The sequence below is a fragment of the Corvus cornix genome, chromosome 27, assembly GCF_000738735.6.
Source record: "Corvus cornix cornix isolate S_Up_H32 chromosome 27, ASM73873v5, whole genome shotgun sequence".
Taxonomy (NCBI): Eukaryota; Metazoa; Chordata; class Aves; order Passeriformes; family Corvidae; genus Corvus; species Corvus cornix.
The window spans coordinates 1,174,527-1,200,383 of NC_046355.1; the positions used below are offsets into that span (position 1 = coordinate 1,174,527).

Sequence of the window (25,857 nt, forward strand, 5' to 3'; positions counted from 1 at the left end):
TCTGCTTCCCCAGTGCTCGCTGAGGGGGCTCAGGGGCAGCCATTCATCCCTGACCTATACTGAACACAACCCCCAGAGCTGCTGGGAGCAGCTGGGACCTTGGGCATTTCTGCTCAGGATCGTGTCACCTCCATGGCCAGAACCATGGGGTGGGAAGGGCTGGTTTGTACAGCAAGACCGGCGTGACCCTGCCTGGGCTGCGATGTGTCTGTGCTTATCGAGCCCCAGCGACATCCTGAGCGAAGGCCGGGTCAGAGCCATTTGTCCCAGGGCTTCCTGCTCACCCTGATAGACCCCGTAACTGGGTGGAACGAGGAGTTGTGTAGGAGGAAAAGTTCTGGAGTGCTTAACCCGGGTGCTGTGGGTACCATTGGATGGGGAATGGGGCAGCATGCTCTGCCTGCCCGGGGCTGTGCCCTGCTCCTGCTTTCCCCAGGCGCAGGGACCCCGCTCCCCGCGGACGGCCGTGTTTACTCAGGCCCTTCCTGCCGGAGAGGGTATTTCCACATGTGCGGGAGCAGCGGAAGGGAGGGTTCTGCAGGGTTTTGGCGATTGTGTAGCTGATGTCGGTGTGTTTCCCATCTCCTGATCTCTCCGGGAGGGCGAGAAGCCGCGCTGAACTGCGCCACCGGCCTCCCGCACCTCTTGGACGAGGAACCGGCTTCCCGCTGGTCCGGGGGATGCTTTTTCCTGCAGCTGTAGATACTAGATGGCCGGGGGGATGTTCTCTCTCCTCTTTCACCACTCTCCCGTGCAATCACAACATTTCTGCCCGTTTCCGTGGCTCTGGGGTCACAGGCGCAGCCCTGGTGCTGGCAGGAGACCCCGGCCCCCCGTGGGCTGCGCTGGGGGGTGCTCGGGGAGCCCCGAGTTCCCCCGTCCCTCCCCCGGGCCGCCCCGCAGCCGGGCTCTGTCCTGGAAGTGTCTACGAATTCTCCCTGGAGCTGAGAGAGACCCCGGGCAGCCTGAGCCCGCCCCGTTCCCCGTTTCCCGTTCCCCGTTGGGGTTCGCCTCGGCGGCCAGGGACGGGGCCGCTCCGGCTGGTGCTGGGGCTGCCGGGGCGCTCCCCAGCCCCGAGGCACCGGCGCTGCCCGGTCTCGCAGCGCCCCCCGCCGGCCGGAGCGGGTCCGGGTCAGCCCCGACAGCCCCCGGGCTGACGGATGGACGGGGCCGCCGCGGCCCGGTTGCCCCGCTAGTGCGGAACCGTCACGGGTGGAAAACGCGGGACTGAAAACAGCCCGGAGCCGTGGGGATCCCGCTGCCCCGGGCAGGAGTTGCAAACCCGGCCCCTGCTCGGGCACCCGGAGCGGGCGGGGAAGGGGCCGCGGTGGCTCCGCGGCTCTGGGAGCGCCTGTCCCCGTCCGCAGCCCCAACCCGCCCCGGCTGCCGGAAGCGGCCGGCCCGGGACATCCCTGCTCCGAGAGGCCGGTAACAAACCAGGCCCGCCCCGGCCGCCGGGACCGCCCAGCGCCGCGGGACCGTGAGAGGCGGGACCGGCGGGGGGCGGGACGGTACCGGGAGAGGCGGGCCCGGCGCAGGGGTAGGAGGCGGCGATGGCGGTGCGGAGGGGACCGGAACCGGGATCTGAACCGGGACCGGATCCGGGACCGGGGCTGGCGCTGCCGTTTCTGCTGCTGCTGCTGCTGGCGGCGACGGCGGCGCGAGCGGGGGGACGCGCGGCAGGAGGAGGCGGTGCGGGCGCTGGCGCGGCGCCTGCTCGGCCCACGGGCCGCCGCCGTGTCGCTGTCGGTGGACCCGGCGCTGGCGGCTGGCGGGCCTGACATCTACCGGCTGTGGTCCCCTCCCGGCGCCGCCGTGGCCGTCGCCGTAACGGGCTCCAGCGGCGTGGCGGCGGCCGCCGGCCTCTACCGCTACCTGCGAGACTTCTGCGGCTGCCACCTGTCGTGGTCCGGGGCGCAGCTCCGCCTGCCAGACCCGCTGCCGCGGCTGCGGGCCGAGATCCGCGCCGCCGCCCCCGGCAGGTAACGGGGACGCGGGGCCTCACGCCTCCTTAGCGCGGGACAAGGCGCTGTTATGTAATGGGGGCCCGGGGGGCGCGGGGGGCCCGGGCGCAGCCTCCGCCGCTCCCGCAGGTACCGGTACTACCAGAACGTCTGCGCCCAGAGCTACTCCTTCGTCTGGTGGGACTGGGCGCGCTGGGAGCGGGAGATCGACTGGATGGCGCTGAGCGGCATCAACCTGGCGCCGGCTTTCGCGGGGCAGGAGGCGGTCTGGCAGCGGGTGAGGACTGGGGCCGAGGGCGACGGGGACCGGGAGGGCGTCGGAACCGGAACCGACAGGGTGGCGGTGGCGGGACCTCTGGAACCGGGAGCCGTAGGGCCGGCTGACCCCCGGCGCCCGGTGCAGGTTTACCGTAACCTGGGGCTGAACCAGTCAGAGATCGATAAGTACTTCACGGGCCCCGCGTTCCTGGCCTGGAACCGGATGGGGAATCTCCGCCGCTGGGCCGGGCCGCTGCCGCCCGCCTGGCACCTCAAGCAGCTCTACCTGCAGGTACCGGGGGCGGCCCCGCCCGCCCGGGGCAAACCCCTGTCACCCTCTGGTCCTCCTGGCCGAGGCTGTCCTCGCGGAGCCTCGGGCATCCCCCCACCCTATCCCGAGCTGCGGCAGCCCCCGGGGTCCCCTCGCGGGAAGGTGGGGGCTTCTCTCTCTCCCTCTGCTCCCTCCCTTCTCTCTCCCAGTACCGGATCGTGGAGCGGATGCGCTCGCTGGGGATGACCACGGTGCTGCCGGCCTTCGCGGGCCACGTGCCGCAGGGGATCCTTCGGTAGGTGCAGTTCCCGCCCCGGGGTCTCATGTCCAGCAGCACCTCCCACTGCGACTTCCCCGGGAGGCTGCCCTGTGCCATGGGCACAGTGGTCCTGTCCTGTTCTTCTGATCCCCATCTCTGCCCTCCGGCCCAGGGTCTTCCCACGCGTGAATGCCACTCACCTGGGGCACTGGAGCCACTTCGACTGCACCTACTCATGCACCTACCTGCTGGACCCAGAGGACCCCATGTTCCAGGTGATCGGGACCCTCTTCCTGAAGGAGCTGATCAAGGAGTTTGGCACAGACCACGTCTACAGCGCAGACACCTTCAACGAGATGACCCCCCTCTCCTCTGACCCTGCCTATCTCTCGAGAGTCAGCAATGCCATTTTCAGGTCGATGACGGGAGGTGGGTCAGTGTGCGGTGCTGGCCTGGCCACAGGGGTCCAGGTGGCATAGCAGGGGCTGGGGGAGGTGGCTGCGGGCCCCATGCAAGTGCAGAATCCACTGGTGCCAGACCCTCAAAACCCCCTTGAGGGGTGGTTGGTGGCCTCAGGGCCTTGTGAGACACCTGTGGGCCCTGCCTGGAGAGGATCTCACCTGGTGCTCTTGTATCCCCAGCTGACCCCAAGGCACTGTGGCTGATGCAGGGCTGGCTCTTCCAGCACCAGCCTGACTTCTGGCAGCCAGCGCAGGTGCGGGCCCTGCTGCATGGTGTGCCCCTTGGCAGGATGATTGTTCTCGACCTCTTTGCTGAGTCCAAGCCCGTCTACCAGTGGACAGAGTCCTTCTATGGGCAGCCCTTCATCTGGTGTATGTTGCACAACTTCGGGGGCAACCACGGCCTCTTTGGCACAGTGGAGGCCATCAACCATGGCCCATTCACAGCCCGACGCTTCCCCAACTCCACCATGGTGGGCACGGGGCTGGTGCCCGAGGGCATTGAGCAGAACGACATGGTGTACGAGCTGATGAACGAGCTGGGCTGGCGTCAGGAGCCCCTCGACCTCCCCAGCTGGGTGACGCGCTACGCCGAGCGCCGCTACGGTGCCCCAAATGCGGCCGCAGCCAGCGCCTGGCGCCTGCTCCTCCGCAGTGTGTATAACTGCACTGGCGTCTGTGTCAACCACAACCGCAGCCCGCTGGTGCGCCGGCCCTCGCTGCACATGGACACAGAGCTCTGGTACAACGCCAGCGACGTGTACGAAGCCTGGCGCCTGCTGCTGAGCGCTGGCACCGAGCTGGGCTCCAGCCCCACCTTCCTCTACGACCTGGTGGACGTGACGCGGCAGGCGGCCCAGCAGCTGGTCGGCGACTACTACCTGAGCATCCGCCAGGCCTTCCAGAGCCACGCGCTGCCGGAGCTGCTGACGGCCGGCGGCGTGCTGGTGTACGACCTGCTGCCGGAGCTGGACAGCCTCCTCTCCAGCCACAGCCTCTTCCTCCTCGGCCGCTGGCTGGAGAACGCCCGTGCCATGGCCACCAGTGACCAGGAGGCTGAGCAGTATGAGCTGAATGCCCGGAACCAGGTGACGCTCTGGGGGCCCAGCGGGAACATTCTGGATTACGCCAACAAGCAGCTGGGGGGGCTGGTGCTGGACTACTACAGCGTGCGCTGGAGCCTCTTCGTCTCTGTGCTGGTGGAGAGCCTCAACTCAGGCCGCCCCTTCCACCAGGACCAGTTCAACCAGGCTGTCTTCCAAGTGGAGAGAGGCTTCATCTACAACAAGAAGCGCTACCCAGCTGTGCCAGCTGGGGATACGATGGAGATCTCCAGGAAGCTGTTCCTCAAATACTACCCCAGCGCCCTGCAGCGCAGTCTGGCTGGGCCTGCGTGACTTTGGGTTCTGCCTCCGGAGCCTCCCCCAGAGAGGGTGGACAGAGCCCCTGCACCCTCCCCCATCTGGACTTCTGGCCTGATGGCTGTCCTGGCTGTACTGGAAGAGGGGCACAGAGCCCTGGTGGCCCCCAGCCAGCCTGGACCCCCCACTTCCCCCACATGGGCAGGACATGCCCCAAGAGGGGCTGGCACGTGGACAAGGGGCTGGCAGATGGATGGGGACCAGGCTGTGTCCCAGGGACCCATCCCGCACGGCGCTTCGTGCTCAGCACTGCCTAGCTGCCCTGAGCCTGTTCCAGGAAAGCTGGGCTGTCCCAGTGCTCTCAGCTGGAAGCTTGGTGGGACACTGCAGAGGGACAGGACAAATGTGTCCCTGCTGTGGGGCCTTGGCTGGCTAGCAGGGGCAGTGATGGGGGACAAGCAGCCAGGGAGGTGGCATTGGGCGGAGGGCAGAGCAGCCCTGGACCCCGGTGCCTGTGGGGACGTGGCACTGCATGGCCTTGTCCACATTTGGTGCCTTTTGTATCATAAAATACTTGGCAGCATTGCCTGCAGTGTTGCTGGGGCTGTGCTCCCCAGGACAGAGTTTTTGAGGCCTTTTCCACAGCTGGGGCTTGGGCAGAGCCCAGCTGCAGAGCAAATACAGACTCTCTTCTCCTATGTGTGCCCAACTCCTTTTGCTAGTACAGGGCTGTGTGGAACATGGCAGGGGCAGAGGAGCAGCTCAGCCCTGAGCCTGCATAGCAAGAACAACACACTGCCAGATGTGTCCTGGCAGCCGGAATGCCTGGCACAGCAAAGCACGTCTGGTGCAGATCCCCAAGGGCTGCGGCTCCCCTTGTGCCCCAGAACCTCCTCCGGCAGGGAGGTCCTGGCTCAGCAGAGTCTTTTATCACAGCACCTGCACGAGGATCAAGGCACAGGGAGCACCAGGCATGCACAGGGAGGTGGGTGGAGGGGCCTTGAGATAAGGCAGCAGACACAACACGGTGGCGTGGGGCGGGGGGACCCTCTTCCCAGCCCTCTTAAATGGCCTGGCCCCGTTGGCCAGCACTGCCCAGCCATGGAGAGAACCACAGTGCTGATCACAGGCTGCTCCTCAGGCATCGGCCTGGGGCTGGCTGCACGCCTGGCGGCCGACACCACTCGCCGCTTCAAAGGTAAAGGGTCGATGCTGCCCCGGGGGGTCCAACAGCCCCAGCTGGTCTCTGGGCTGGACCAGGCAGCGCCTCACCAAGGAAAACAGAGCGTGGGGGTGGGCTGGGGTTGGTGCTGGCCGCACAGCTTGGTGGCCACACTCTCTCCCCAGTTTATGCCACCATGCGCGACCTGGCCAAGGGTGAGCGGCTGCTGGAGCGCCTGGGGGGCTGCTGCCCTGACACGCTGGAGGTCCTGCAGCTTGATGTCACTGACCCACGCTCACTGGCAGCTGCTGCACAGCGGGTGCAGGGACAGCGCCTGGATGTGCTGGGTATGGCTCTTCCTGCTGGCCCCAGTGTCCCTGGGGTGGCTGAGGGGACCTCTCTGGGGTCACAACCCTCCCCAGGGCACCGGGAGCAGATGCTAAACCATGGGAGGTGCAGGCAGTCCTAGGGCTGGGACAGGATGTGTTTAGCAGGGCAGAGGTGCAGGAGATGGATTTGGGGGTGCCAAGGGCCCATCAACAGGGAAAGGCCCCCCATTTCTGCCTTCTGGCACTCAGTGGTGTGCAGGGCTACAGTGACTGGCTGACTGCGCTGTGCCCGGCTGACTGCACCATGCCTGGCAGTCTGCAATGCAGGGGTGGGACTGATGGGACCGCTGGAGACCTGCTCCGACCAGGCCATGAAAACTCTCTTCGACGTGAACCTCTTTGGGACTGTCCGCACCATCCAGGCATTCCTGCCTGCCATGAAGAGCCGCAGGGCCGGGCGGATCATTGTCTCCAGCAGCATTGGGGGGCTGCAAGGTGGGACCCCCAGCATCCTGTAGTACAGGGAGCTGTGGGGAAGAGTTCTGGTGCTCAGGGTGTGGCTCTGCCCCAGGGCTGCCCTTCAATGCTGTGTACTGTGCCAGCAAGTTTGCAGTGGAGGGGCTGTGCGAGAGTCTGGCCATCGTCCTGCGCCCCTTCAACATCCAGTGAGTGCCGGTGATGCCACGAGGGCTGGATCCTGCCCACCAGGATGGGGGAATGCCAGGGCGGGGGTACGGTGGCAGCTCATGCGCTCCCTCCCGCAGCCTGACGCTGGTGGAGTGCGGGCCCGTCCATACCAGCTTCCTGGCCAACCTGCAGCGCCCCGACCCTGAGGGCAGCGAGATGCGGGGCCTGGACGCCGCGACACAGGGGCTGTACCGCCGGTACCTGTGGCACTGCCAGAGCATCTTCCGCGACGCGGCCCAGGAGGTGGAGGAGGTCCTGCCGGTCAGTCACCGCGGGGCGGGGGTGGCCGTGGGGCCGTGCCGGGGACGGCTCTGACCCGTCTGCGGTGCCAGGTGTTCCTGGAGGCCATCGGCAGCCCCTGCCCACCCCTCCGCTGTGCCAGCACCCAGCTCCTTGCTCCGCTCTGGCCCCTGCGGCTGAGCAGCCCCGACGGCTCCGCGTACGTCCGCGCCATGCACGACTTCGTGTTCGGCGGCAGCGAGGCCGGCGGGGACCAGCCCTGAGCGGAGCCACCGGAACCCCGGAACCCGCTGCCCATGCGAACCCCCAGCCCGCACCCGGAGCCGGTCGCGTACTCGGTCCCGCCGTGTCCCCAATAAAGCCCTTTGCAGCCGCACGGCTCCGGCTCCGTCCCCCTCACGCCGCGGTCCCGCGGGTCCCCCGGGCTCCTGCCGCGCTGCGGGGCGGGCGGGGCTGCAAAGTGCCCGGGCCTGCCGGTCCCCTCCCCCCGCGGGCGGAGCCGGGCGCTCCTCCCGCCCGCGGCGGGGCTGCCCGGGAGGCGGTGCTGTTCCGGTGCCGCTCCCGTTCCGGTCGGCGGCGCTTCCGGCGGGGCGATGCCGCCCTTCGCCTCGGGGCTGCTGGTGTTGACGGCGCCGCTGCCCGCGCTGCCCCGGCGGGCGGCGGGGCTGGTGGCGGCGGCGGCGGGGCTGGTGGCGGGGCCGCTGTACGTGCACCTGCAGCCGGGGCTGCGGCTGGGCGGCCCCGCCACCGGCCCCGCCGCGCCGCCCGCGGGCCCCGCGCTGCTGCGGGCTCTGGCCGCGCTGTACACGGCGGCGGCGGCGCGGCGGGGGCTGGACCTGCGCGTCCTGCTCGGGCCCGGCCGCCGCCTGGCACGGGCGCCCCGCGTGCTGCTGGCGGCCGCTGCCGAGGCGCCGGGGCCGCCGGAGCCGGTGCAGCTCGGGCTGCAGCGCCTGGCCGCGGCTGTGTACGGCTGCCCGCCGAGCCTGCCCGCGCTGCTGCTGGGCGAGGACACCGCGGGGGACGCCGGGGGGGATCCCGAGGGGGATCCCGAGCAGGATCCTGACGCGACGCTCCCCGAATTCTTGGACGTGGCGGTTGGCGGCACCTTCGACCGGCTCCACGGCGCCCACCGGCTCCTGCTCAGCGCCTGCTGCCTCCTGGCCCGGCGGCGGCTCCTGGCCGGGGTGGCCGACGGAGACCTGCTCCGCCGTGAGTCCGGGGCGGCCGTGGCTCTGCGTGGGGACGAGGGGTCAGCCCGGTGCTCCCCGGGGCAGGGCAGTGGTCTTGGGGCCCAGTGACCCGTGAAGTCCTGGCAGCCACCCACCCAAGGCGGTGCCATCCAGGCAGAGTGTCACTGGGGATCCAGTGGGGACCTAGTGTCCTGTCCACAACCAGCAAGGTGTCCAGGTGCAGAGAGGGCAAGGGGAGCGGGAGGCAGCGCTCAAAGTCCCAGCTGGGTGTTTTCTCCCGTGTCCTGGTCTTGCTTTTCCGTCACTCTTGTGCTTCTCTGCCCTCCTGGCACCCGGCAGACAAGGTCCTGCCGGAGCTGATCGAGCCGTACGAGCTGCGGGCAGCGAAGCTGCGTGAGTTCTTGGAGGACGTGAAGCCCTCACTGTGCTATGACATCGTGCCTCTGGCCGACCCCTTCGGCCCCTCAATCACAGACCCCGACCTGCAGTGCCTGGTGGTCAGCGAGGAGACCCGCCGGGGAGGGGAGGCTGTGAACAGGAAGAGACTTGAAAACGTAATTCGCATGCTGAAGCCCGGTGGGCTACCCCTGCCTGCCCTCTGGCCCTGCCTGACGCTGCCTGGGGACAAATTTGGTCTGATTTGCCCCTTCCCTCTGCTGTATTCTCATGGCTGACAGCCCTCGGGGCTCCCTTCTCTCGTCAGGGGCTCCCCGAGCTGGCTCTCCATGAAATCCAATTGATGAAGGACCCCGACCGCAGTCAGAACGAGGAGGAGAAGATCAGCTCCTCCAGCCTCCGGCAGAGGCTGCTGGGGACACTGCTGCAGCCCCCACGGGTGAGGAGGGCCTGCAGAGCCACAGCTGCAATGGGAGTGGTGTGCCCGGGAGGAGGAGTGGGAGCCTCGGGGGCCGAAGAGTTTGGAAAGGCTGCCTGCTGCTCTGCAGCCCAGGGCCTTTCATGGCCATCTCCAGGCCGGGGTGTCAGGATCCTTCTCCAGCAAAGCCCAGTTCTCCACCTGCTGCCACAGCTTTCCTCTTTCCCTTAGCAAGACCCAGCTCTGCCGTTGCGCCCGTATGTGATTGGCCTGACTGGGGGAACTGGGAGTGGGAAAACCTCCATCGCCAAACTCCTGGGGCACCTGGGCGCGTTCGTCATCGACGCTGACAAGCTGGGCCATGCCGTCTATGTCCCCGGTGGCCCGGCCTATGAGCCAGTAGTGGCGGCCTTTGGGGCAGGTAGAGTCACTGGAGGCTGCAGGGAGGAAGAAGGGGAGGGATGGGTGTCCCAGCATCCCTGAGAGCCCTGGCCCGTGTCCCCCTCCCACCCCATGGGTTTTGGGCTCCCCAAGTGTTGTGCGTCCCATGTCAGAGCTGCTGGTGGGGAAGGATGAACCAGGCTCCTGTTTGCCTGGAAAAAGCTTTTGCCTGTCCTTTTCAGGAGTCTGAAGGTGAAGAGCTGCCAGGTTAGGTGTTACAGCCCTTTTCTACATGCTGTTGAGAGCCCTTTGCCAAAGTCCTTTCCCCAACCCAGGCTTGCCACAGGGATGGGAGTTGTCCCTCCCAAACCTGTTGTGCTTCTGCCTTGCAGAGATCCTGAACAAAGATGGAACAATTAACAGGAAAGTCCTTGGGGCTAAAGTGTTTGGAAACCAGGTAAAAGCAGATTTATTGTAAATATTTAATCTGTGAGTGGGGGCTGTTCTCCTCTTATGCCAGGGATTTTTAGTTTTTAGCCCTTTTGAGATGATGACATCTTCCTGGCTGTATTTCCTGACAGTGGCATGGGGACAGGGTGGGACAGATCACATCTCTGTAGCTGAATCAGCAGCTGTGCTGAATACATTCCTCTTGTCCTGCAGCTGCTGCTGCCTCCCTGTTCCCATCCCTGTCCCCATTGCCATCCCCATCTCCTCTGTACCATGCTTTTCCTTCACTCAGCTCGGAGCAACAGACCTGACACACGCAGAGCCAGTGCTCTCTGCCCCTTGTACCCAGCAGGGCTCAGTGTCACCTGGCCTTTACAGGTGCTCATCCTGTTGCTCTGCTGCTGCCCCAGGCCAAGGTGGAGGCAGCTCAAGGGGTTCCCTGGATGGACAGGTCTTATGTGGGACCTGCTGGATGGGGAGCTTGCTGTGCTGTGGAGCGAAGCACCTCTCACAGCAGAGACTCAGGTCTCTGCTAAAGGCAGGGCCCTAATGGCAGGGCAAGGGAAATAACAGGAAAAAACACCCTGACCCTGGCAGCAGGAATGGAAGCCTCCAGCCAGTGTGAAAGCTTTCCTTCCGGGTGCTTAGTGATGGGCCAGACCCACCTCCTGAGCTTCAGTGGGTCCTTCCTGGGTGTCCCCTGACTGCTTACAACCCCACTCTCCTGGTTGGCTACCCAGAGGTTCTGAGGGCAAGGGACCAAATCTCAAATCCCACTGTGGTCCTTTCTAGGAGCGGCTGAAGAGCCTGACGGACATTGTGTGGCCCGAAATAGCCCAGATGGCAAAAGAGAGGGTCAGGGAGGCTGATGCTCAAGGTAACGGGGGCAGCTCCGTGGCAGCCTCAGCTCAGCAGTGAAGCGTCTGCACTGCAGGAAGGTGGGACTGAGCCCAGGCTGCTGCTGTCCATGGCTGGGCACTTAGGAATGCCCTTGTTCCCTAGGGAAGGCCGTGTGTGTGCTGGACGCTGCTGTGCTGCTGGAGGCCGGCTGGCAGGACATGGTCCATGAAGTGTGGACAGCCATCATCCCGGAGGAGGAGGTGGGCCATGCCCTGGGCCCCTCACTTGCTGCCAGGGCTGGTCCTCAGCCTCTCCCAAAGCACCTGAGTGTCCCCCGTGTCCCTGCCAGGCTGTGAGGCGCATTGTGGCCAGGGATGGGCTGAGCGAGGAGGCCGCTCGCCGCCGGCTGCAGAGCCAGATGACCAACAGGCAACGGGTAGAGCAGTCCCAGGTGGTGCTCTGCACCCTCTGGGAGCCGGACATCACCCGCCAGCAGGTGAGCCTGGGGCTGCTGCAGCTCCAGGGGTGTTCTGGGTGACTGGGACAGGAACCGCAGGGCTCAGTGCTGTGCTCAGGCCATGCCTGGGTGCGCTGCTCACCATCGAGGCTGCCTCCGGACACGGCCACAAGGGGTGGGTTTGGGGCTGTAAATTCAGCCGGCTCCTGCCCCGAGCCGGGGTGCTGCTCGCCTTACCCGTGGGCTCTGAGGTGTCGCCCCGGATGGTTCTCCGGCAGGTGCAGAAGGCCTGGGACCTGCTGCAGCAGCGCCTGAGCCCGGAGCGCGGCCCGTGAGGCCCTGTCCCGCACGGTCCCGTGAAGGTCCGTGTCCTGCCAGCACTGCCCGCCATCAGCCGGCCGGTGGAGCAGCGTGGGACCGAGACCACCGGCCCCGTCCGGCTCCGGCGAGGGTCCGGGGCGTCCTGCCGTCCCCCGGTGAGGGGGAGCCCTGCAGGGCTGAGCAGGGTGACAGTAAAGAGGCTGCTCCCGCAGTGCGTGTCCGTGCGCCGGTCCCGTTCCCTCGCCCGCCCCCGCAGGGGCTCCGGTGCCCCCAGCCCCTCCCCGCTCCCGCTGCGGCCCGGGCTCGGTGTGGGGCTCCCGGTGCCCCCGGCCCCTCCCCGCTCCCGCTGCGGCCCGGGCTCGGTGTGGGGCTCCCGGTGCCCCCGGGCTCGGTGTGGGGCTCCCGGTGTCCCCGGCCCCGCCCAGCTCCCGCTGCGGCCCGGGCTCGGTGTGGGGCTCCCGGTGTCCCCGGCCCCGCTCAGCTCCCGCTGCGGCCCGGGCTCGGTGTGGGGCTCCCGGTGCCCCCGGCCCCGCCCAGCTCCCGCTGCGGCCCGGGCTCGGTGTGGGGCTCCCGGTGCCCGCGGGGATCCTCCGGGCGGCGTTCCGCACCGGGGGCGCGCGGCGGAGATGACGTCACACCAGTGCGGGGTTGGGCGCAGGCGCCCCCTGGCGGCGCGGAGCGGAGCGCGGCCGCCGCGGCGGTCACGTGAGCGGGCGGGCGGAAGATGGCGGAGCCGCCGGGCGGCGCGGCCGAGGACTCGTGGGGGAAGGTGGGACCGGGGTCGCGGCGGGCCGGGCCGCCGGGTGCCGCGGGGCGACGCGCCGGGACGGGGTACTCACGGCGGTCGGGCGGGGTGAGCGCCGGGCTGGGGGTACTGGGGCGGGGAGCGCACAGGAATCAGTGCCTGGGCGAGGGGCGGCGGCCAAAGGCCCCGGCGGAGCCGCCGCTCGGGGCTGGCGGGTGCTCCTCGGGCCGACCAAGCTCCTGGGGCCGGGGGGCTCCGGGGCGCGGGCCGCGGTCGCCGCCCCAGCCCCGCTGACGTGTCTCCTCCGCCCGCCGGCCCCGCGCAGGTGGACGCGGCCTACGGCGACAATGGCCTGGACTCCGGTAGGTGCCCGGCCCGCGCCGCTCCCGTTCGTGGGTGGCAGCGGCTGCCCGGGGACGCCTCTCACGTCCCTGCGCCCGGTGACACCCCGCGTTGGGCACTGACCCTGGGACGCTCTTCTTCCAGCACTCTTCATGGAAAATGCCCGGAAAGGCAGCATAGTGTCCCGGGCCAACAGCATCGGCTCCACCAGTGCCTCTTCTGTCCCCAACACAGGTGGGGTTTGTCCTCCGTGACCGGGTGTTTCTGCTCGCTGGGGAATCCGGTATGTGCCGGGTTCCAGGTCTGCCCTGCACCGAGGGGGGGGTGAGCGTGGCTGGGCAGGATTCCTATCCTGACGAGAAAGAGGAGCAGGAAGGTGTTGGGAACAACATCAGGGTTCTGTGGTTTCCAGCAGGGTTTGGAGTCGAGAATCACTGTTTTTGACACCTTCCCAAGGGAGCTGCCAGCATCTTCCTCCTGCCCAGCTCCCCAAGATGAGGGAAAGGGTTGCTGGGGCCCCTTGGAAGGCTTTTCTTTGGCCCAGCCTGCTGTAGCTGACTGTGGCGGGGGCTATGCTGGGCCTGGCTGCAGCTGTAGTGATCCCTTGAGCTGTCTTGTGCCCCTCCTCGTGCCTCTTGACTCCTCACCCACAGCCACACTCTGTTCCCACAGATGATGAGGACAGTGACTACCATCAGGAGTCCTACAAGGAGTCATACAAGGACCAGCGCCGCCGGGCGCACACCCAGGCTGAGCAGAAGCGCCGAGATGCCATCAAGGTGAGGCAAGAGGCAGCAGGCACTGCTGGAGCACTGCTCCTAGGCTGCTCCAGCACCTGGCTCTTCCAGCACTTCTCTGTTTTGCTGCTGGATGTGCCCTTCCTGCATATGTGTGTGTGCTGGGAGGTGCCCTGGCTCTGACAGGCTGTGTTGTGGGAGCTGGGTGTGGACCTGGTCTCACAGGATGAGCCCAAACTCTGTGGCTCTACTTCCCTGCAGAAAGGCTACAATGACTTGCAGGCCATCGTCCCCACCTGTGAGCAGCAGGATTTCTCCATCGGCTCGCAGAAGCTGAGCAAGGCCATCGTCCTCCAGAAAAGTGAGTCCCAAGGGTGGGAGGGAAGGAGGTGCTATCAACCCCCAAACCTCCTCCCTAGAGCTGTGCAGGGCAAAGTTCAGCACCGTAGAACCTTCTGGTGTGATGAGGCTCTGGGGAGCTCAGGTGCTGCTCACCCACACCCACCCACCTTCCCAGGGGAATTGGGTCAGTGGCAGCTGATGGTGCCCTGGCTCAGGCACCTCCCATGGGGATCTCAGGGGTCCATGTGTGCTCCCAAATCCTCACTCCGTGTCTTCATGCTCAGCCATCGACTACATCCAGTTCCTGCACAAGGAAAAGAAAAAGCAGGAGGAGGAAGTTTCTACCCTCAGGAAAGATGTGATGGCCTTGAAGATCATGAAAGTGTAAGGGAAGAGCTGTCGGGGTCATGCCCTCTACTTCCTGTTGTTCCCTCACATCCTTGCAGGGCTCTGCAGTGGTTCTCCATCCGGGGACAGGCCTGGAGCTTGGAACCAGGAGCAGGAGCTGGGTGTGGGAATTCAGAGCTGGGAGCAGGAGCTGGGAGTGGCAGCTCAGAGTCAAGTGTGGAGGCCTCACTGCTGCCCTTGGTGTGCTGTGCTTGTTTCAGGAACTATGAGCAGATCGTGAAAGCTCATCAGGACAACCCGAACGAGGGGAAGAACCAGGTCTCTGACGAGGTGAAGTTCAATGTTTTCCAAGGCATCATGGACTCCCTGTTCCAGTCCTTCAATGCCTCAATCTCTGTAACGAGTTTCCAGGAGCTCTCAGCATGTGTCTTCAGCTGGATTGAGGAGCAGTGCAAGCCCCAGGTGAATGCAGGACTGCAGGGGGGGTGGTGCCATGGCCAAGGGGGCAGAGACAGTGGCACAGGGGTGGCTGTTCCTCCTCAGACCACCTGACCGTGTCCCCTCTCTGCCACAGACGCTGCGGGATGTTGTCATCAGGGTCCTGCACAAGGTGAAGAGCCAGCTCTACTGAGCCTCCTGCGCCACTTCTGCGCCCGTGGGGATGGGGCACTTCCTGCCCAGGGGCCTGGGTGATGGGCACCACCCTGGGCCCTCTCCCTTGTGGCTGTTTTTAAGGTTCTCTGAATTATTTATTGTATTCCTTCTGAAGCCCACCGGTGGCTGTGCAGACACTGCTGCTCCACTCAGTGCCACTGAATCTTTGTAGGGACTGGGCAAGAGGGGAGGGAAAGGTGGTATGGAGGAGAAGGTGGGGGGCAGAGTCTCTGGCTCAGGCAGTGCCCTGGGGTTGCCTGTGCCACTGACTCTCCTTGCAGAGCTGATCCCAGAGCAGTTCCATCCTGTGCTCTCAGGCCTGTGACAGCCCTGCTCTCCCTGGGGTGGGGAAATGCAACAAATGCATATTAAAAATGATGGGTTTCTGGAATAGCAATGGGAATGGTTCTCCCCAGTACCCACTGGGCTGTCCCCTGCCCCTCTGAGGCAGCTGTTTGGAGTCAGCTATTGTGTTTTGGGGGAGCCTGGCAGTGCTGGCAGCATGATGAGCCCATCAAGAGCTGGGAGCTGTACCCCTGGCAGCACATGCTAGGGCCCTGATGAACCCCAAGCACTGCTGCAGCCGTGGATCCCTGGGAAGGAGCACAGGAGGTTCCTGCGAGCACTGGAACACATCTCCTTTTCAGAAACTGTGGCTGTACTGCACAGGAAAGTTCTTCAGCTGTAGCACAACGTGCCCAGGTGCGCTTGCTGCTCCTCCACACACATACCTGACCAGCCTCAATTTGATTTTTATTTTTGTAAATTTTGAAATGGTCCCAAAGCACTGCCTGTGCCAGCTGTACAAGCCTGGGTTTGGACATGTTTGACCCTGTCCCATCCCCAGCTGGGTCACAGCTCTGCCTGGTTGAGGGTTGGTCACTGTCCAGAGTGATGAGACCAGGGTGCTGCCAGCAGCAGGGTTTGTTCTCCATAACCATGTCTGTGCTCCTGCTCCAGGGGCACATCCAGGGAATGTTTATTTCAGGCAGTTTTTCCAGCGCTGAGGAGGGAGCGCTGCCTTGGGAAGAGGACGTGGAATTTTACAGACCTCACAAGTGAAAGTGATGTATTTTTCTATTGTGAAAAGTAATTAAATAAATTTCGCTGAATGTTTTAACGATTTTTCTGATGCTGAGTTCCTGGAGCTGTGCCCTAGAGCTGGTAGTTTCCAGAAGCCCCTTCCAGCCCCTGTGGCTCAGGTTACCCTCTCCTGGCTCCTGCCTTCTCCGCTCCTCAGAGCCTAAACCCTGCCTTGACACCCTCTGAAGAGACAAACACCACAAGGATGTGCACCTGAACCAAAATCCTGGTGTTTAATAGATCAGATTCTCATGTGACCACTCAGGCACACAGGAGGAAGCAGCTAGAACACATACAGAGCTCTGCAGCCCAGACAGTCCCTTGCTCCCTTTCCTTACCAGAACACCAGGGATACAGCACCAGTGCCCCCACACTCAGCACCCTCAGACCCCAGCCAGGCAGCTGCATGCACTGCAGGGCAGGAAAAAAACAACATTCCACTACAAGGAGAGGGCCAGTGCAGAGTCACTCCCACCCACCACCCTTCCAACTGCAAAACATTTTAAAACAAAAACAAATAAATACACAGGACAAGCCCCAGTCCTGCAAAAAGAGAAAAAGAACAGCCCAACAGCTTGAGTTTCAGAGGCAGCTCTGCAGCAGCTTCTCCCTAGAAAAAAGGCTCCCCCAGCACCTCACACAGTCGCTGGCAGCACAACGCCGTGGTCCTCATCCGTCTCTATCCCAACCTCCTCCTGCATGGCACCGAGCAGATCAGAACAGGCTTAGGTTTTGGCTCAGCAGCCCTGGGCAGGGCCCAGCCTTTGTACTTACAAAGAATTGCTTCTTGCTCTTGGGGTACCCCTCCAGGATGGCATCCAGCAGCTCGGTGGCCTGGCGAGACAGGGCACGTGAGGGCTGTGGGCAGCGGTCCCAGCGGGGCCGTCACCGCCCACCCGCACCACAGCCGGTACCATCCGCTTCCTCCGGCGCCACTCCCGGCGGTACAGCTGCTGCTCCCGGCACACCTGCCAACAGCACCAGGTCAGAGCCGCCCCGTGGGGCTCTCATGAGCCCCGGGCAAGCAATGCCTGTAAGGGAAGTGCTGGGTCCTGGCAGAGGCCCGGCCCAGACTGGCCCCGGGTTCACACACAGCAGCTGTTCACCTTCTCTTTTTCCTCTGGAGTCACGTGGTTGGTAGCAGACTTAATCCTCTCCAGTTTCTCCGTGTAACTGGCACAGTCCTTCCTCAGTGCCTCGATCTCCCCGCCAATCTCAGGGGTTGTCATGGAGCTGTTCAAGTCCTTCAGCTCTGGGAAGGCGGCACCGATCACCGGCCGGGCTGCCAGCCGGCACCAGGGCACAGCTACCCGTGCCCTCGGAGACCCCCCGGTGCCTCGGGGCTGCCCGGCCAGGCACACTCACCCGCCTCCATGTGCCGGCAGCTCTGCTGCAGCGCTTGCAGCTGGGAGGAGCGCGCGGCGATTTCCCCGTCCAGCTCGCGGAGCTCCGCATCGCTGGCGGCCGGGAGCTGCTCCTGCGGGGAGCGGCGGGTCAGGGGTGCGGGGTAAGCGGGGCCAGCGAGCGGCGGCGGCCGGAGCTCACCTGGTCAGCGAAGTAGATCTTCTGCTTCCCGTAAACCTTCTCACGCACGCGGCCCTGCTGCGCCAGCTGCTCCAGCGCCTTCACCACGGCCTGCGGGACGCGGCGTCAGCCGGGGCCGGGCGCTCCTCGCCCCAGCCCGGCCCGGTCCGGCCCTGCTCACCGCCTTGCCCAGCCCGTGCTCCCGCTGCAGGTTCCCGAAGGCATCCTGGGCGCTGTACGGGCGGTTCTGCTCCCGCAGGTACCGCAGCAGGACAGCGGTGGCGCCTCCTGCGGGACCAGCCCCGGTCACCGCGGCCTCCTGGGACCGCAGAGGCCGCCCGGTGCTCCCCCGCCACTCCCGCACTCACCGCCCGGCGCTCCCCCGCCACTCCCGCACTCACCGCCCGCCGCGGCCTCGCGCCCTTTACTCATCCCGCGGCCCCAGCCCTCCAGCCCCGCTCCGCTCCCGGTTGCCGCCGTTCGCGCACTTCCGGCGCGCCGCCTGCTCCCCGCCACTGGCGGAGAGCGCACGGGCGGACTGTGATTGGCGGGGCCGGCAGAGCCGCGCCCCCAAAGCGCCGCCGAACGCTCGCCGCTCCGGTGCCGCCCCGGCCCCGCGGAACAGGGCGCGCACGGGCGGGGCGGGAGCGGGGCGGGCCCGTGCGCCGCAGGGCGAGGGGCGAAACGTCGGCCGCAGAGCGCCGGGCGGGGTTGGGTCGGCGAGGAGGCTCCGCGCCCCCGGGCAGGCACTCACCGACCGGACCCGGGCCCGGCGCTCCCGCCGCGGGGTGAGAAGCGCAGCCCCCTCGCCTCCCCACCTCTGCACCGGACGCGGCCAGCGAAGGGGCTCGAACCCGTATGGAATAACCCGTTACCGACTTCCCCTTCCCGGCTGAGGCCGCTCCCCCGCCCCCAACCGCAGCCCCGGCACGGCCGACGCAGTCGGTTAGGCAGAGTCAGACAAACAGCAGCCGGTAACAGGGTCCCTGACGAGGTACGTTCTTGGCTGCACAAACGTGATCAGAACCGGGTCTATGGCTTAGGAAAAATAATGGGGCCGCTCGGTGGGCAGAGTGGGGGTGGCTCTCCCTGGGGTTTGCTGGTTTGTTCACGGGACCGCGGCAGGTGCGAGCTCCTCAGTCACTGGCGGTCTGGGCTGCTGTCCCCCGTCCCGTTCCCACTGCTGGGCTCTGCCTGCACAAGGCTGGAGGTAGCAAGGTGTGCCCAGGGGACACACCACCGCCCTGGCAGCCCTGCTCCACCTCCTCCTTCCTCCAGGAAAACTGCCGGGGGATGTGCAGCCTCAGCCCTGCCCACGGGAACGCACTGGAGCAGCACAGGGGTTTCTAGCAAAGTGTTAGTTGGCTGTTAACAAAGGCTGTTAGTTCAGAAAAGCAACACAAGAGCAGGGGCTACACGTGGATGTTCTTGCGGGTGGTCTGGTGGTCACAGCAGGTGTCTTATTGCCATTGGGCTCTTACAAAACAGCATCACAAGGAGCTGGAGCCGAGGGAGCAGCCAGTGCAAGGAAAACATTGCGGCTGCACAACATCCACAATGGAGCAAGGGGCTTGGTTCCACCTGGAGTTGGATATTGCTGGGAGAGAAGACTTGGATTTGGGCACATGAGGAGCGAGGAACAGCTGTCTGAGACAGAACAGCACTGAGTCCCAGACACCGCGTCTGAGGGGCTCTGTCCTGTTCCCCTGGTTACACATCAGCGCCAGAATTCAGTGCACAATTGTCCCTGGCGATGCTGTCAGTCCCACTGGACTTGAGAGCTGCAGACACCAGATTTATTGTCTTAGAGAAAGTTTGGAGCAGGTATCCTGTCAGACAGCGCAGGGTGATTGTGGAGCTATCCCATCAATGCCTCTTCCCTACAGATTGCCAGCGTCCTTTATTTTAAAATCCAAGCGAGGCTACAGAGTCACAAGTCACAGTGGTGTACCCAGCCAGGACTGGCTGTCACATCACTCAGACTCACGGGAGACAATTGAGAGAACTGTGCAAGGCTTTTCCTTCTAGGATTCCCTCCATGATGCGCAATACAAAACCAGAGGGAAGTGACAGGATGGCTTACTGGCCCCGGGAGCCAGTGGGATCCAGCTGGTTCAGCTCAGACTGATCCAGCAGTTCAAAGTCATCCCCTTCGGCGTCAGTGTCCAAGTCCGAACTGGCCGCTCTGAGGTGAGTCTTTGCCCCTCTCTGAGGATTGGTGCTGCGTGAGGAGCCTGCCTGAGGGGCTCCTGACAGTGCCAGCTGGATCATACCCCTGGTGACAAAGCCAGTGATGTTGTTGGTGAGATTCTGCACTGACGGCAGTGTGCCAAATTCCTCCTGCTCGTATGGGAGCTGCAGATCCTCTGTCCCTTGTGGGCGGTATGCCAGGCTCGGGATCCCAATGCTGGTGTCATCTTCATCATCTATGCCGATTGCTTCTGGGTTTATGGAGGGGAAGTCAGGGAGATCCCTGGCAAAAGATTCTTCTGGGTCACTGTGACCATCCAAGTCTGGAAGAGGAGAAAGTGCTTTAATTGCCAGCACCCACCCAGCACCCACAGGCCCAGGCAGGAGCTGGGCCAGCACCTCCCCTGGACGGACTGTTGGGAGCTCACAGACCACACTGTCTTCAACCTCTCCCTCCCTCCCATCCCAACTGTTCATATCCCATTGACCTCCCAGCTCACTCACAAGGAATCCCAGTGCTGAACCAGCCACCACCGAACCCCCAACTGCGCTGCACCCGCACCCACAGCCAGCCTGGCAGAGCTGGATCTGCCTTTGCAGAGCTGCTGCTGTCACTCCACTCAAGCACCACACGAATGAAGGAGGAAGCTTCAGTTCTGAACAAAACAGGCAGTTGCAGCTCATTTCCAGCAGCAAGGCCGACATCAAACAGCCAGACTTCAATGACGGGAGGTAACACATCCTCCCTCTAACCCATCACACTGGTGCCTGCTTGGTATTCCACACCTTCCAGAAGCTGCCTGTTTCCTCTCACCTTCTGATCCCTCTGTCAGGGGAGTCTGGCCCCTTGAAAGGTTAAACATCCCATTTTCAGTATAGGAAACCTCAGCATCTGAATGCTCTGAGTCAGAGATGGTCAGTTCCTTGGCGACCATGGAGTCATCCAGCTTTGAAATAAAAGATAAAATTGAAAATATCAGCACTAGAAAGCTTATCCCCATGCCTCAAGACAAAACAGATGATAGAGTGGCCTCCAGCTAAACCTGGTCCTCACAGGAGACTGGTACCTGAGTCTCATTCAAATTTACTGTGCAGTCTAGGAGACTGCAGCTGGCACAAGCAGCTTTGGACATTCTTTAGCGGGACAGAATGGGAAAGACCTCTCTGAAAGGATAGTGCCCTCATCTGCTCTCCCATCACTCTCAGCTACACTGTGCTGACACACAGCCAGATGCTGCATGTCCCCACAGCGTGGTTTGTTCTTTCCAGCTGAGCTCTTCCCTCTCCCCGAGGGTCGGTTACCTTGGGGCAGAATGCAGCCAGCTCCTCTTCGCTGTCACTCCCGTCGTCCGTGGCCTCCTGACCAAGGGCCCGGCCACGCACTGTTAGAAACCAGACACAAAGCTGTTACTGCTGCTGGGACAAGGCTCTGCAGAACCAGAAAACCCCAAACTGAATGTAACAGAGCAGAGCCAGCTCTGTTCCACAGCAGAGCCATGATCATTTCTGACTGCGGCTGTAGCAGGTTTTTTGCTGAGATGAACATGTTTAGAACTCCCTCGCACAGAACCTTTCCTCCTTTTTCCATAATAGAGAACACACAGTTCTGGCAGCCAAGAACTGGAGCAGCTCAGTGCTGTGAAAAGCCCACAGCAGCTGCTTCCTAGGAGATGGCTGCAGAGGCAGAGCTGCCTCTCTCTCTTCCCAAGGCAGTTCCAAGAATTTGCCATGCCAGACATGCAGCCCTACCGCCCACAAAGGTGGGGGCCTCTGTTCATAGCCCGTTTCAGGTACCAAAGATCAAGGTTTGAAACCCTGGGGCCAGAAACAGCACAGAACTCACGTTGCCTCTCCCGCTGCCTCGCTATCATGTATCCCCGGACGCTGAAATCCAGCCGCTGCAGCAGCGGCTCCAGCCGCAGGGACATGCGCTGCCCCAGCCTGTGGTACACGGCGAGGGGCCACAGCAGGACGAAGAGCACTGCAGTGAGTGGGAATGCGGGTTAGAAGGTTGTTCAGGATGCTGCTTGGCAAACATCCTGCCCGTTTTGTGACGCAGCACAACACACAGAGCACGGCAGATCTGAGCACTGAGGGCAGTGCTGTGGGAGGCCGTTAGAACTGGTGCCATCACCTCTGCCAGTTTAACAAAATTGAGAGGCCAACCTGTTAGTGCTCAGATCTGTAGTTACCAAGCACTCAAAACATGTTCTCTCCAGAGCAGACTTTGAGACCTGGTAAAGAACCACCACATTCCTGGCAGAATGTATTATTTTAAATTTTAAAGTCATTCACACAAGCTTTCCTCTTGAGCCCCATTCCTTGGATATTTGGCACCCACTCATCTCTTTTCACATGTAAGTCTGTATTGGCACAGAGATTTACTTACACAGCAAGTATGAGAGCAAGAGCCCAGGGATATACCGGCCCAGGACAGCCAGGAAAGTGAACACTCCACACACTAGAAGGCAAAACTGAACATGGGAGACAGTGAGTTTCCAGGGTTAAGCAGTAGGTTCACTCACTTCTTGACCATCTCAGTCTCTGCAAATTCTGGGTCAAGTCATCGTTCCAAGGAGGGTGAAGCCTTCACAGCATCCTACCATGTGCTCCAGCATGGGCACAGACACAGGCACATCTGCCCTCAGAGCCACAGGCAGCCAAGGCCTCCTGCCTGAGGGCAAGAGGAGCTTCCTAAAGCAGGGACACCAAAAGCAAGGAAGAGGCTAAACAAGAGAGCTCTTCAAGGTGAAGAGGACAAGGACAGTATCACTGTGCTACAGGTTTCTCTTTCCATGAACTCAATAAAATAAAGAAAAAGCTTGACACACTTTCTCAAGCTGCTAAAACCCAGTGAGGAGACAAGTTTGACGGGCACTTGAAAAGCCAGAAACCTACAGAAGGAGCAGCCACACTCTCACTTCAGTGGTGCAATCCACACACTAACGTTCACTTTCTCCTCCCTCCTCCGCAACCTGGTTATTCTGACTGTGCTTTCCATTCTTCCCCACCACCTAATAGGCACGGTGTTGTGGGAAACATCCCGTGGCAACCTCCCATCCAGGAACGTGTTCAGCCAGTGCTGGATGCCAGCACAGGAGGATCCTTGTGGTCAGCAGAGGCTCCACACCAAATAGGTTATTTCTGAAGTCTCTATGTTCTTACCTTGCCAGGACTTTGCCTCTTGAAAACGAAGAGATTACTTAAGAAGTTGGTCCCAGCCACCCATCCTTCAGCCAAATGATGACAGAGCTCCGGCACTCCGAGCAGCCGAGGGTGGACGTATCCCCAGCTGCAGTGAAGGCAGAATTTGGGAACAGATATTGCTGCATCAGTGTCAGTGTTGAAGACCCTTGTTACAAATACTTGTCTCAATGCTTCCTTCTGTTCCCAGCCCAGCATGGAGCTCTAGAGATGAGGGTCACCGGCCCTCCAAGCAGTGGCCTGCCCAAAGCAGTTCATCTACAGCCCTTAGCAGCCTCTACAGCATCCCCGTGCTCCCACAGCAGCTGAAGAGCAGGAATTTCAGTCAAGAGCCTGGACTAGTTTCCATACTGCTGGAGGGAGTGTGCAGTGCAGAGGCAAATCAAGTGAATCCATTTACTTTTTCTGTGTTTATCTGGTCAACTGCAGCCTCTAAGTGTTCAGCATGAGGTCTAGAAGCAGCCTTGCACCTCACTTCATATACTCAGTTACTCGAGAGGCCTTGAATTGGTCAGTTTTGTTAGTGCTGCTTAACTGCTAGTCACGAGTACCTGAAGGTTAGAAAGAGCAATTCCTTTTGTGCTTGGGCCTCTTAAAAAAAATTAATACAGACAATTGTCCTTTGGCACCAGCTCAGGTGATTTAATCAGGAGCTGACATCCAGCAGAGCCTGGCAGTGGTGGCAGGAAGGTGTGCCCAGAGAGGCAGGTGTGAGCAGTGAGGCAACACCTCAAAGTTTCTCAACCCATTATTAATGCTGCAGTCAGATCATAACTATGCAGGAACAACTGCTGGAACAAGCCTGTTAAATATTCCCTATCAAGTCTCAGAAGACTTCATTAATTCCCACAGAAATGCTGTTTTCCTCCTACTGGAGGCCCATACAAGAGGAATTGCTCTTAAGGCAGGGGGCAGGGAATCGAGCACATGTATCTGGAGGCTGGTGTGAAGGCAAAGTATAATAAAAATGGCTTGGGCAAGTTAAAAACTTCTCACAACCACCTGACTGCATCTGGGTCTCCATCTGCCCTCCACAGAGCAGCTCCCAGCTCCCTCCTCCCTTCTCCCCCTCCTCCTCACCCGAAGGAGCCATCATCCCAAGCATGTGCAGGTAACAACACAGTATCACAGCAAAGTATCACAGCAGAGGAGTCAATTAGTTTCCTACCTCTCATTGTCTAATTCATCAGGTCTTGCCACTAAAATATTAAGAACAGACACTACATTAGTTGCAAGGAATTTGCCATGGGAACGCTTAGCTCTTGGGATTTAAGTAAAGCTTTAATGAGCTGGGGAACACCTGGATAAGACATTAACTGTAATTACAGGATGGAGATGCATCACTCCATAACAAAATCTTGAGTGTGTACGTGTGACAGTACAGGACTGCAAGAGTCTTCCTGTTGCTCCTCGGTGTTTGTTGGACACTAGAGGCTGCCCACTTCCCTCTCCCCAACTCCTGCACACACCAGCTGGGCAGCAGGAACAGCCTGCAGACTGGAGGCATCAGGGATTTAAGTCTTTTGATACTTTCTCACCCAGGCTGGGACTTGAAAGGGACGTACCAGCCACCCTGAGAGATCGAATCAGAGGGATGAGGGAGTTGGACAGACACTGTCTCCTAAGAAGGAGCCTGAGCCAAGCTTTGAAACCGAGGAAAGCTTTAATGTCTTCCCAGGAACTACAGAGAACATGGATTGAAGCAGAAAGCTGGGAGCCAAACTTGCTGGTTAGTCAGGGAACCAGCCCTGGGAACATGCAGACCCTCACACTGCTCCAAACTAACCTGTCCATGCGAAGCCAAGGGACCCCGAGCTGCTCGGAATGGGGGTGTTCATCAGTGTATTAATGTCACAAAGGAGGGACACAACTGCTTTGGTTACTGAAAGCTGAAAACTAACTTCATTAACAGCTGTTCAGATGCCTCTTCTCCCAAAGAAATCTCTGATCAACAGCAAGGCTGGGACTTGTCTTCATCCTAAACTGGATTATTATGGATTCTGAGGAGGAATCCAGATGAGTTCCACATATGCTTCAATTTCTCTGGTACTGAATGCTCAGAAAGTGAATCACTGTCTCAAACCTGCACTAGGTCACGTACACCCTGTGGTTCAGGATTACAAGACAAATACCAGTGTCACAAGCACAAAAAGGACTTATGTTTACACAGGTTAGAATTTTCCAGCTCTGGAACGGGCATGCCTGCAGTACTCTTGCCAGCTTCTAGACCCTTAAAGCAAAAGGCTCAGGTTTTAACAATTTAACTGCAGGCAGTGCAGAGCCTGTACTTGTGGGGCTGGAAACAGGGCTTGATTTGCTGCTATGAGCTCAAAAACTTACCGCCAATTTCTGGCCAGATTTTGTGCTTCCACTGGTCTAGACACACTACTACTATGAGGGTAAGTGCAATCAGGAACAGCAAACGAAGGGAAGTCAGAGCAAAGAACCTGTGGGGAAGAAACCAACGAGTCGGTGCTGGCCAGATCTGTGTGAGACACGAAGAGGTAACACAAACCAACCTAAAACCAGCCGCTCAGAGAGAAAACTCAGCACCTACTACTGAGTCAACACACACCATGCCCCGAGGGCAGCTGCCGGGTGACCCTGGTCTACTCGTGTAAATTCTCCCGGGCCGGCCCTGATGTACAGCTCCTGTCCCAGGCAAGCTGCCCTCCCTCCACTGGCACACAGCAGGCTGAGTTTTCCCGGCTACTGTGATGCTCTCAGGTACACGGAGAGCACGCGGACGGGGCTGCAGCAGACCCAGTGCTCCCAGGTCCCTTCTGCCCGGAGCGGGACACGGACCAAACCCGCGGCCCCTGACGGACCCGGGGGCAGCTCCCCCAAACCCCCGACCCCCGCAGCCCTGGCGATAGGGGCTCGGCGGGGCCGCTGCACCGCCTGCCCTGCGCGGCCCGTTCCCAGTCCCGGTGCCGGTGCCGGTCCCACCCCCGCCGCTCACCAGAACAGGCCGTGCACCGCCGCCCAGCACAGCGCGCTGCGGCCCGGTCGCTCCCACACCAGCGCGGCCTGCACGGCGCCTAGCAGTGGCTCGTAGGGCCCGAGGCGGCAGCGCAGTGCCGCGCTCAGCGCCTGCACCCGCCGCTGCCGCTCGCCGGGCCCGGGCCCAAGCCCGGACCCCGCCGCCGCCGCCGCCGCCATCGCTCCCTCACGGCGTCAACATCCGCCCGCCCGCCGCGCGCGCGCGCCCGCCGCAGGCATGGCGGCCCCCGCCACCGACCG

The 25,857-nt window shown here is 62.1% G+C and overlaps 6 protein-coding genes across 8 annotated transcripts; 4 read left to right on the forward strand and 2 right to left on the reverse strand.

Annotated features, from left to right (window-relative positions):
• Positions 1–202: 202 nt before the first annotated feature.
• On the forward strand, positions 203–5,272 carry NAGLU (N-acetyl-alpha-glucosaminidase). Its single transcript, XM_039565569.1, has 7 exons — positions 203–250; positions 1,024–1,982; positions 2,094–2,241; positions 2,368–2,514; positions 2,703–2,788; positions 2,925–3,181; positions 3,394–5,272. The coding sequence occupies exons 1-7, from the start codon at positions 203–205 to the stop codon at positions 4,608–4,610; spliced, it is 2,862 nt and encodes a 953-aa protein (XP_039421503.1). The 3' UTR covers positions 4,611–5,272.
• A 369-nt stretch (positions 5,273–5,641) lies between these two features.
• HSD17B1 (hydroxysteroid 17-beta dehydrogenase 1) lies at positions 5,642–7,368 on the forward strand. The gene is given in 7 exon segments (XM_039565943.1): positions 5,642–5,668; positions 5,670–5,772; positions 5,922–6,083; positions 6,381–6,560; positions 6,637–6,730; positions 6,830–7,013; positions 7,085–7,368. Coding segments are annotated over 7 exon segments (921 nt in total). The 3' UTR covers positions 7,256–7,368.
• A 217-nt stretch (positions 7,369–7,585) lies between these two features.
• On the forward strand, positions 7,586–11,656 carry COASY (Coenzyme A synthase). Its single transcript, XM_039565570.1, has 9 exons — positions 7,586–8,201; positions 8,522–8,736; positions 8,886–9,017; positions 9,228–9,417; positions 9,770–9,834; positions 10,620–10,704; positions 10,830–10,927; positions 11,017–11,163; positions 11,403–11,656. The coding sequence occupies exons 1-9, from the start codon at positions 7,586–7,588 to the stop codon at positions 11,457–11,459; spliced, it is 1,605 nt and encodes a 534-aa protein (XP_039421504.1). The 3' UTR covers positions 11,460–11,656.
• A 470-nt stretch (positions 11,657–12,126) lies between these two features.
• Positions 12,127–15,736, forward strand: MLX (MAX dimerization protein MLX). Of its 3 annotated transcripts, XM_039565937.1 has the most exons (8): positions 12,127–12,214; positions 12,516–12,552; positions 12,677–12,766; positions 13,205–13,311; positions 13,531–13,630; positions 13,896–13,995; positions 14,220–14,421; positions 14,534–15,736. In XM_039565937.1, exons 1-8 carry the CDS (start codon positions 12,170–12,172, stop codon positions 14,588–14,590), a joined length of 738 nt encoding a protein of 245 aa, XP_039421871.1. In that variant the 5' UTR covers positions 12,127–12,169; the 3' UTR covers positions 14,591–15,736. The 3 variants fall into 3 exon arrangements, with proteins under 3 accessions (XP_039421871.1, XP_039421873.1, XP_039421872.1); XM_039565939.1 differs by lacking the exon at positions 12,516–12,552 and having other exon boundaries at positions 12,138–12,214; XM_039565938.1 differs by lacking the exons at positions 12,516–12,552; positions 12,677–12,766 and adding an exon at positions 12,767–12,815 and having other exon boundaries at positions 12,155–12,214.
• A 168-nt stretch (positions 15,737–15,904) lies between these two features.
• LOC104697817 (PSMC3 interacting protein) lies at positions 15,905–17,835 on the reverse strand. The gene is made up of 8 exons (XM_039565940.1): positions 17,622–17,835; positions 17,402–17,508; positions 17,242–17,331; positions 17,062–17,173; positions 16,803–16,948; positions 16,611–16,664; positions 16,471–16,530; positions 15,905–16,391 (listed from the first exon to the last, which is right to left on the reverse strand). The coding sequence occupies exons 1-8, from the start codon at positions 17,650–17,652 to the stop codon at positions 16,332–16,334; spliced, it is 660 nt and encodes a 219-aa protein (XP_039421874.1). The 5' UTR covers positions 17,653–17,835; the 3' UTR covers positions 15,905–16,331.
• Positions 17,836–18,195: 360 nt separating this feature from the next.
• On the reverse strand, positions 18,196–25,791 carry RETREG3 (reticulophagy regulator family member 3). Its single transcript, XM_039565933.1, has 9 exons — positions 25,577–25,791; positions 24,955–25,061; positions 23,783–23,813; positions 22,576–22,702; positions 21,800–21,884; positions 21,254–21,391; positions 20,713–20,792; positions 20,225–20,357; positions 18,196–19,733 (listed from the first exon to the last, which is right to left on the reverse strand). Exons 1-9 carry the CDS (start codon positions 25,774–25,776, stop codon positions 19,300–19,302), a joined length of 1,335 nt encoding a protein of 444 aa, XP_039421867.1. The 5' UTR covers positions 25,777–25,791; the 3' UTR covers positions 18,196–19,299.
• Between the last annotated feature and the right edge of the window lie 66 nt (positions 25,792–25,857).

Excerpts from the sequence above, each read along its gene's own strand:
- COASY (XM_039565570.1), top strand. The coding sequence starts at position 7,586 with ATGCCGCCCTTCGCCTCGGGGCTGCTGGTGTTGACGGCGCCGCTGCCC. Across the intron at positions 8,737-8,885 it reads ACAGGAAGAGACTTGAAAAC|GGGCTCCCCGAGCTGGCTCT; the intron begins GTAATTCGCATG and ends TTCTCTCGTCAG. Across the intron at positions 9,018-9,227 it reads CACTGCTGCAGCCCCCACGG|CAAGACCCAGCTCTGCCGTT; the intron begins GTGAGGAGGGCC and ends TCTTTCCCTTAG.
- MLX (XM_039565937.1), top strand. The coding sequence starts at position 12,170 with ATGGCGGAGCCGCCGGGCGGCGCGGCCGAGGACTCGTGGGGGAAG. Across the intron at positions 12,553-12,676 it reads CGACAATGGCCTGGACTCCG|CACTCTTCATGGAAAATGCC; the intron begins GTAGGTGCCCGG and ends CTCTTCTTCCAG. Across the intron at positions 13,631-13,895 it reads GGCCATCGTCCTCCAGAAAA|CCATCGACTACATCCAGTTC; the intron begins GTGAGTCCCAAG and ends CTTCATGCTCAG.
- NAGLU (XM_039565569.1), top strand. The coding sequence starts at position 203 with ATGTGTCTGTGCTTATCGAGCCCCAGCGACATCCTGAGCGAAGGCCGG. Across the intron at positions 2,789-2,924 it reads GTGCCGCAGGGGATCCTTCG|GGTCTTCCCACGCGTGAATG; the intron begins GTAGGTGCAGTT and ends CCTCCGGCCCAG. Across the intron at positions 3,182-3,393 it reads TTTCAGGTCGATGACGGGAG|CTGACCCCAAGGCACTGTGG; the intron begins GTGGGTCAGTGT and ends TTGTATCCCCAG.
- RETREG3 (XM_039565933.1), bottom strand. The coding sequence starts at position 25,776 with ATGGCGGCGGCGGCGGCGGCGGGGTCCGGGCTTGGGCCCGGGCCCGGC. Across the intron at positions 23,814-24,954 it reads AATCTGGCCAGAAATTGGCG|TGGCAAGACCTGATGAATTA; the intron begins GTAAGTTTTTGA and ends TTAATATTTTAG. Across the intron at positions 21,392-21,799 it reads CTTGCTCTCATACTTGCTGT|TGCTCTTCGTCCTGCTGTGG; the intron begins GTAAGTAAATCT and ends CACTCACTGCAG.
- LOC104697817 (XM_039565940.1), bottom strand. The coding sequence starts at position 17,652 with ATGAGTAAAGGGCGCGAGGCCGCGGCGGGCG. Across the intron at positions 17,509-17,621 it reads GCGCGAGGCCGCGGCGGGCG|GAGGCGCCACCGCTGTCCTG; the intron begins GTGAGTGCGGGA and ends CTGGTCCCGCAG. Across the intron at positions 16,392-16,470 it reads AGAGCAAGAAGCAATTCTTT|GAGGAGGTTGGGATAGAGAC; the intron begins GTAAGTACAAAG and ends GGTGCCATGCAG.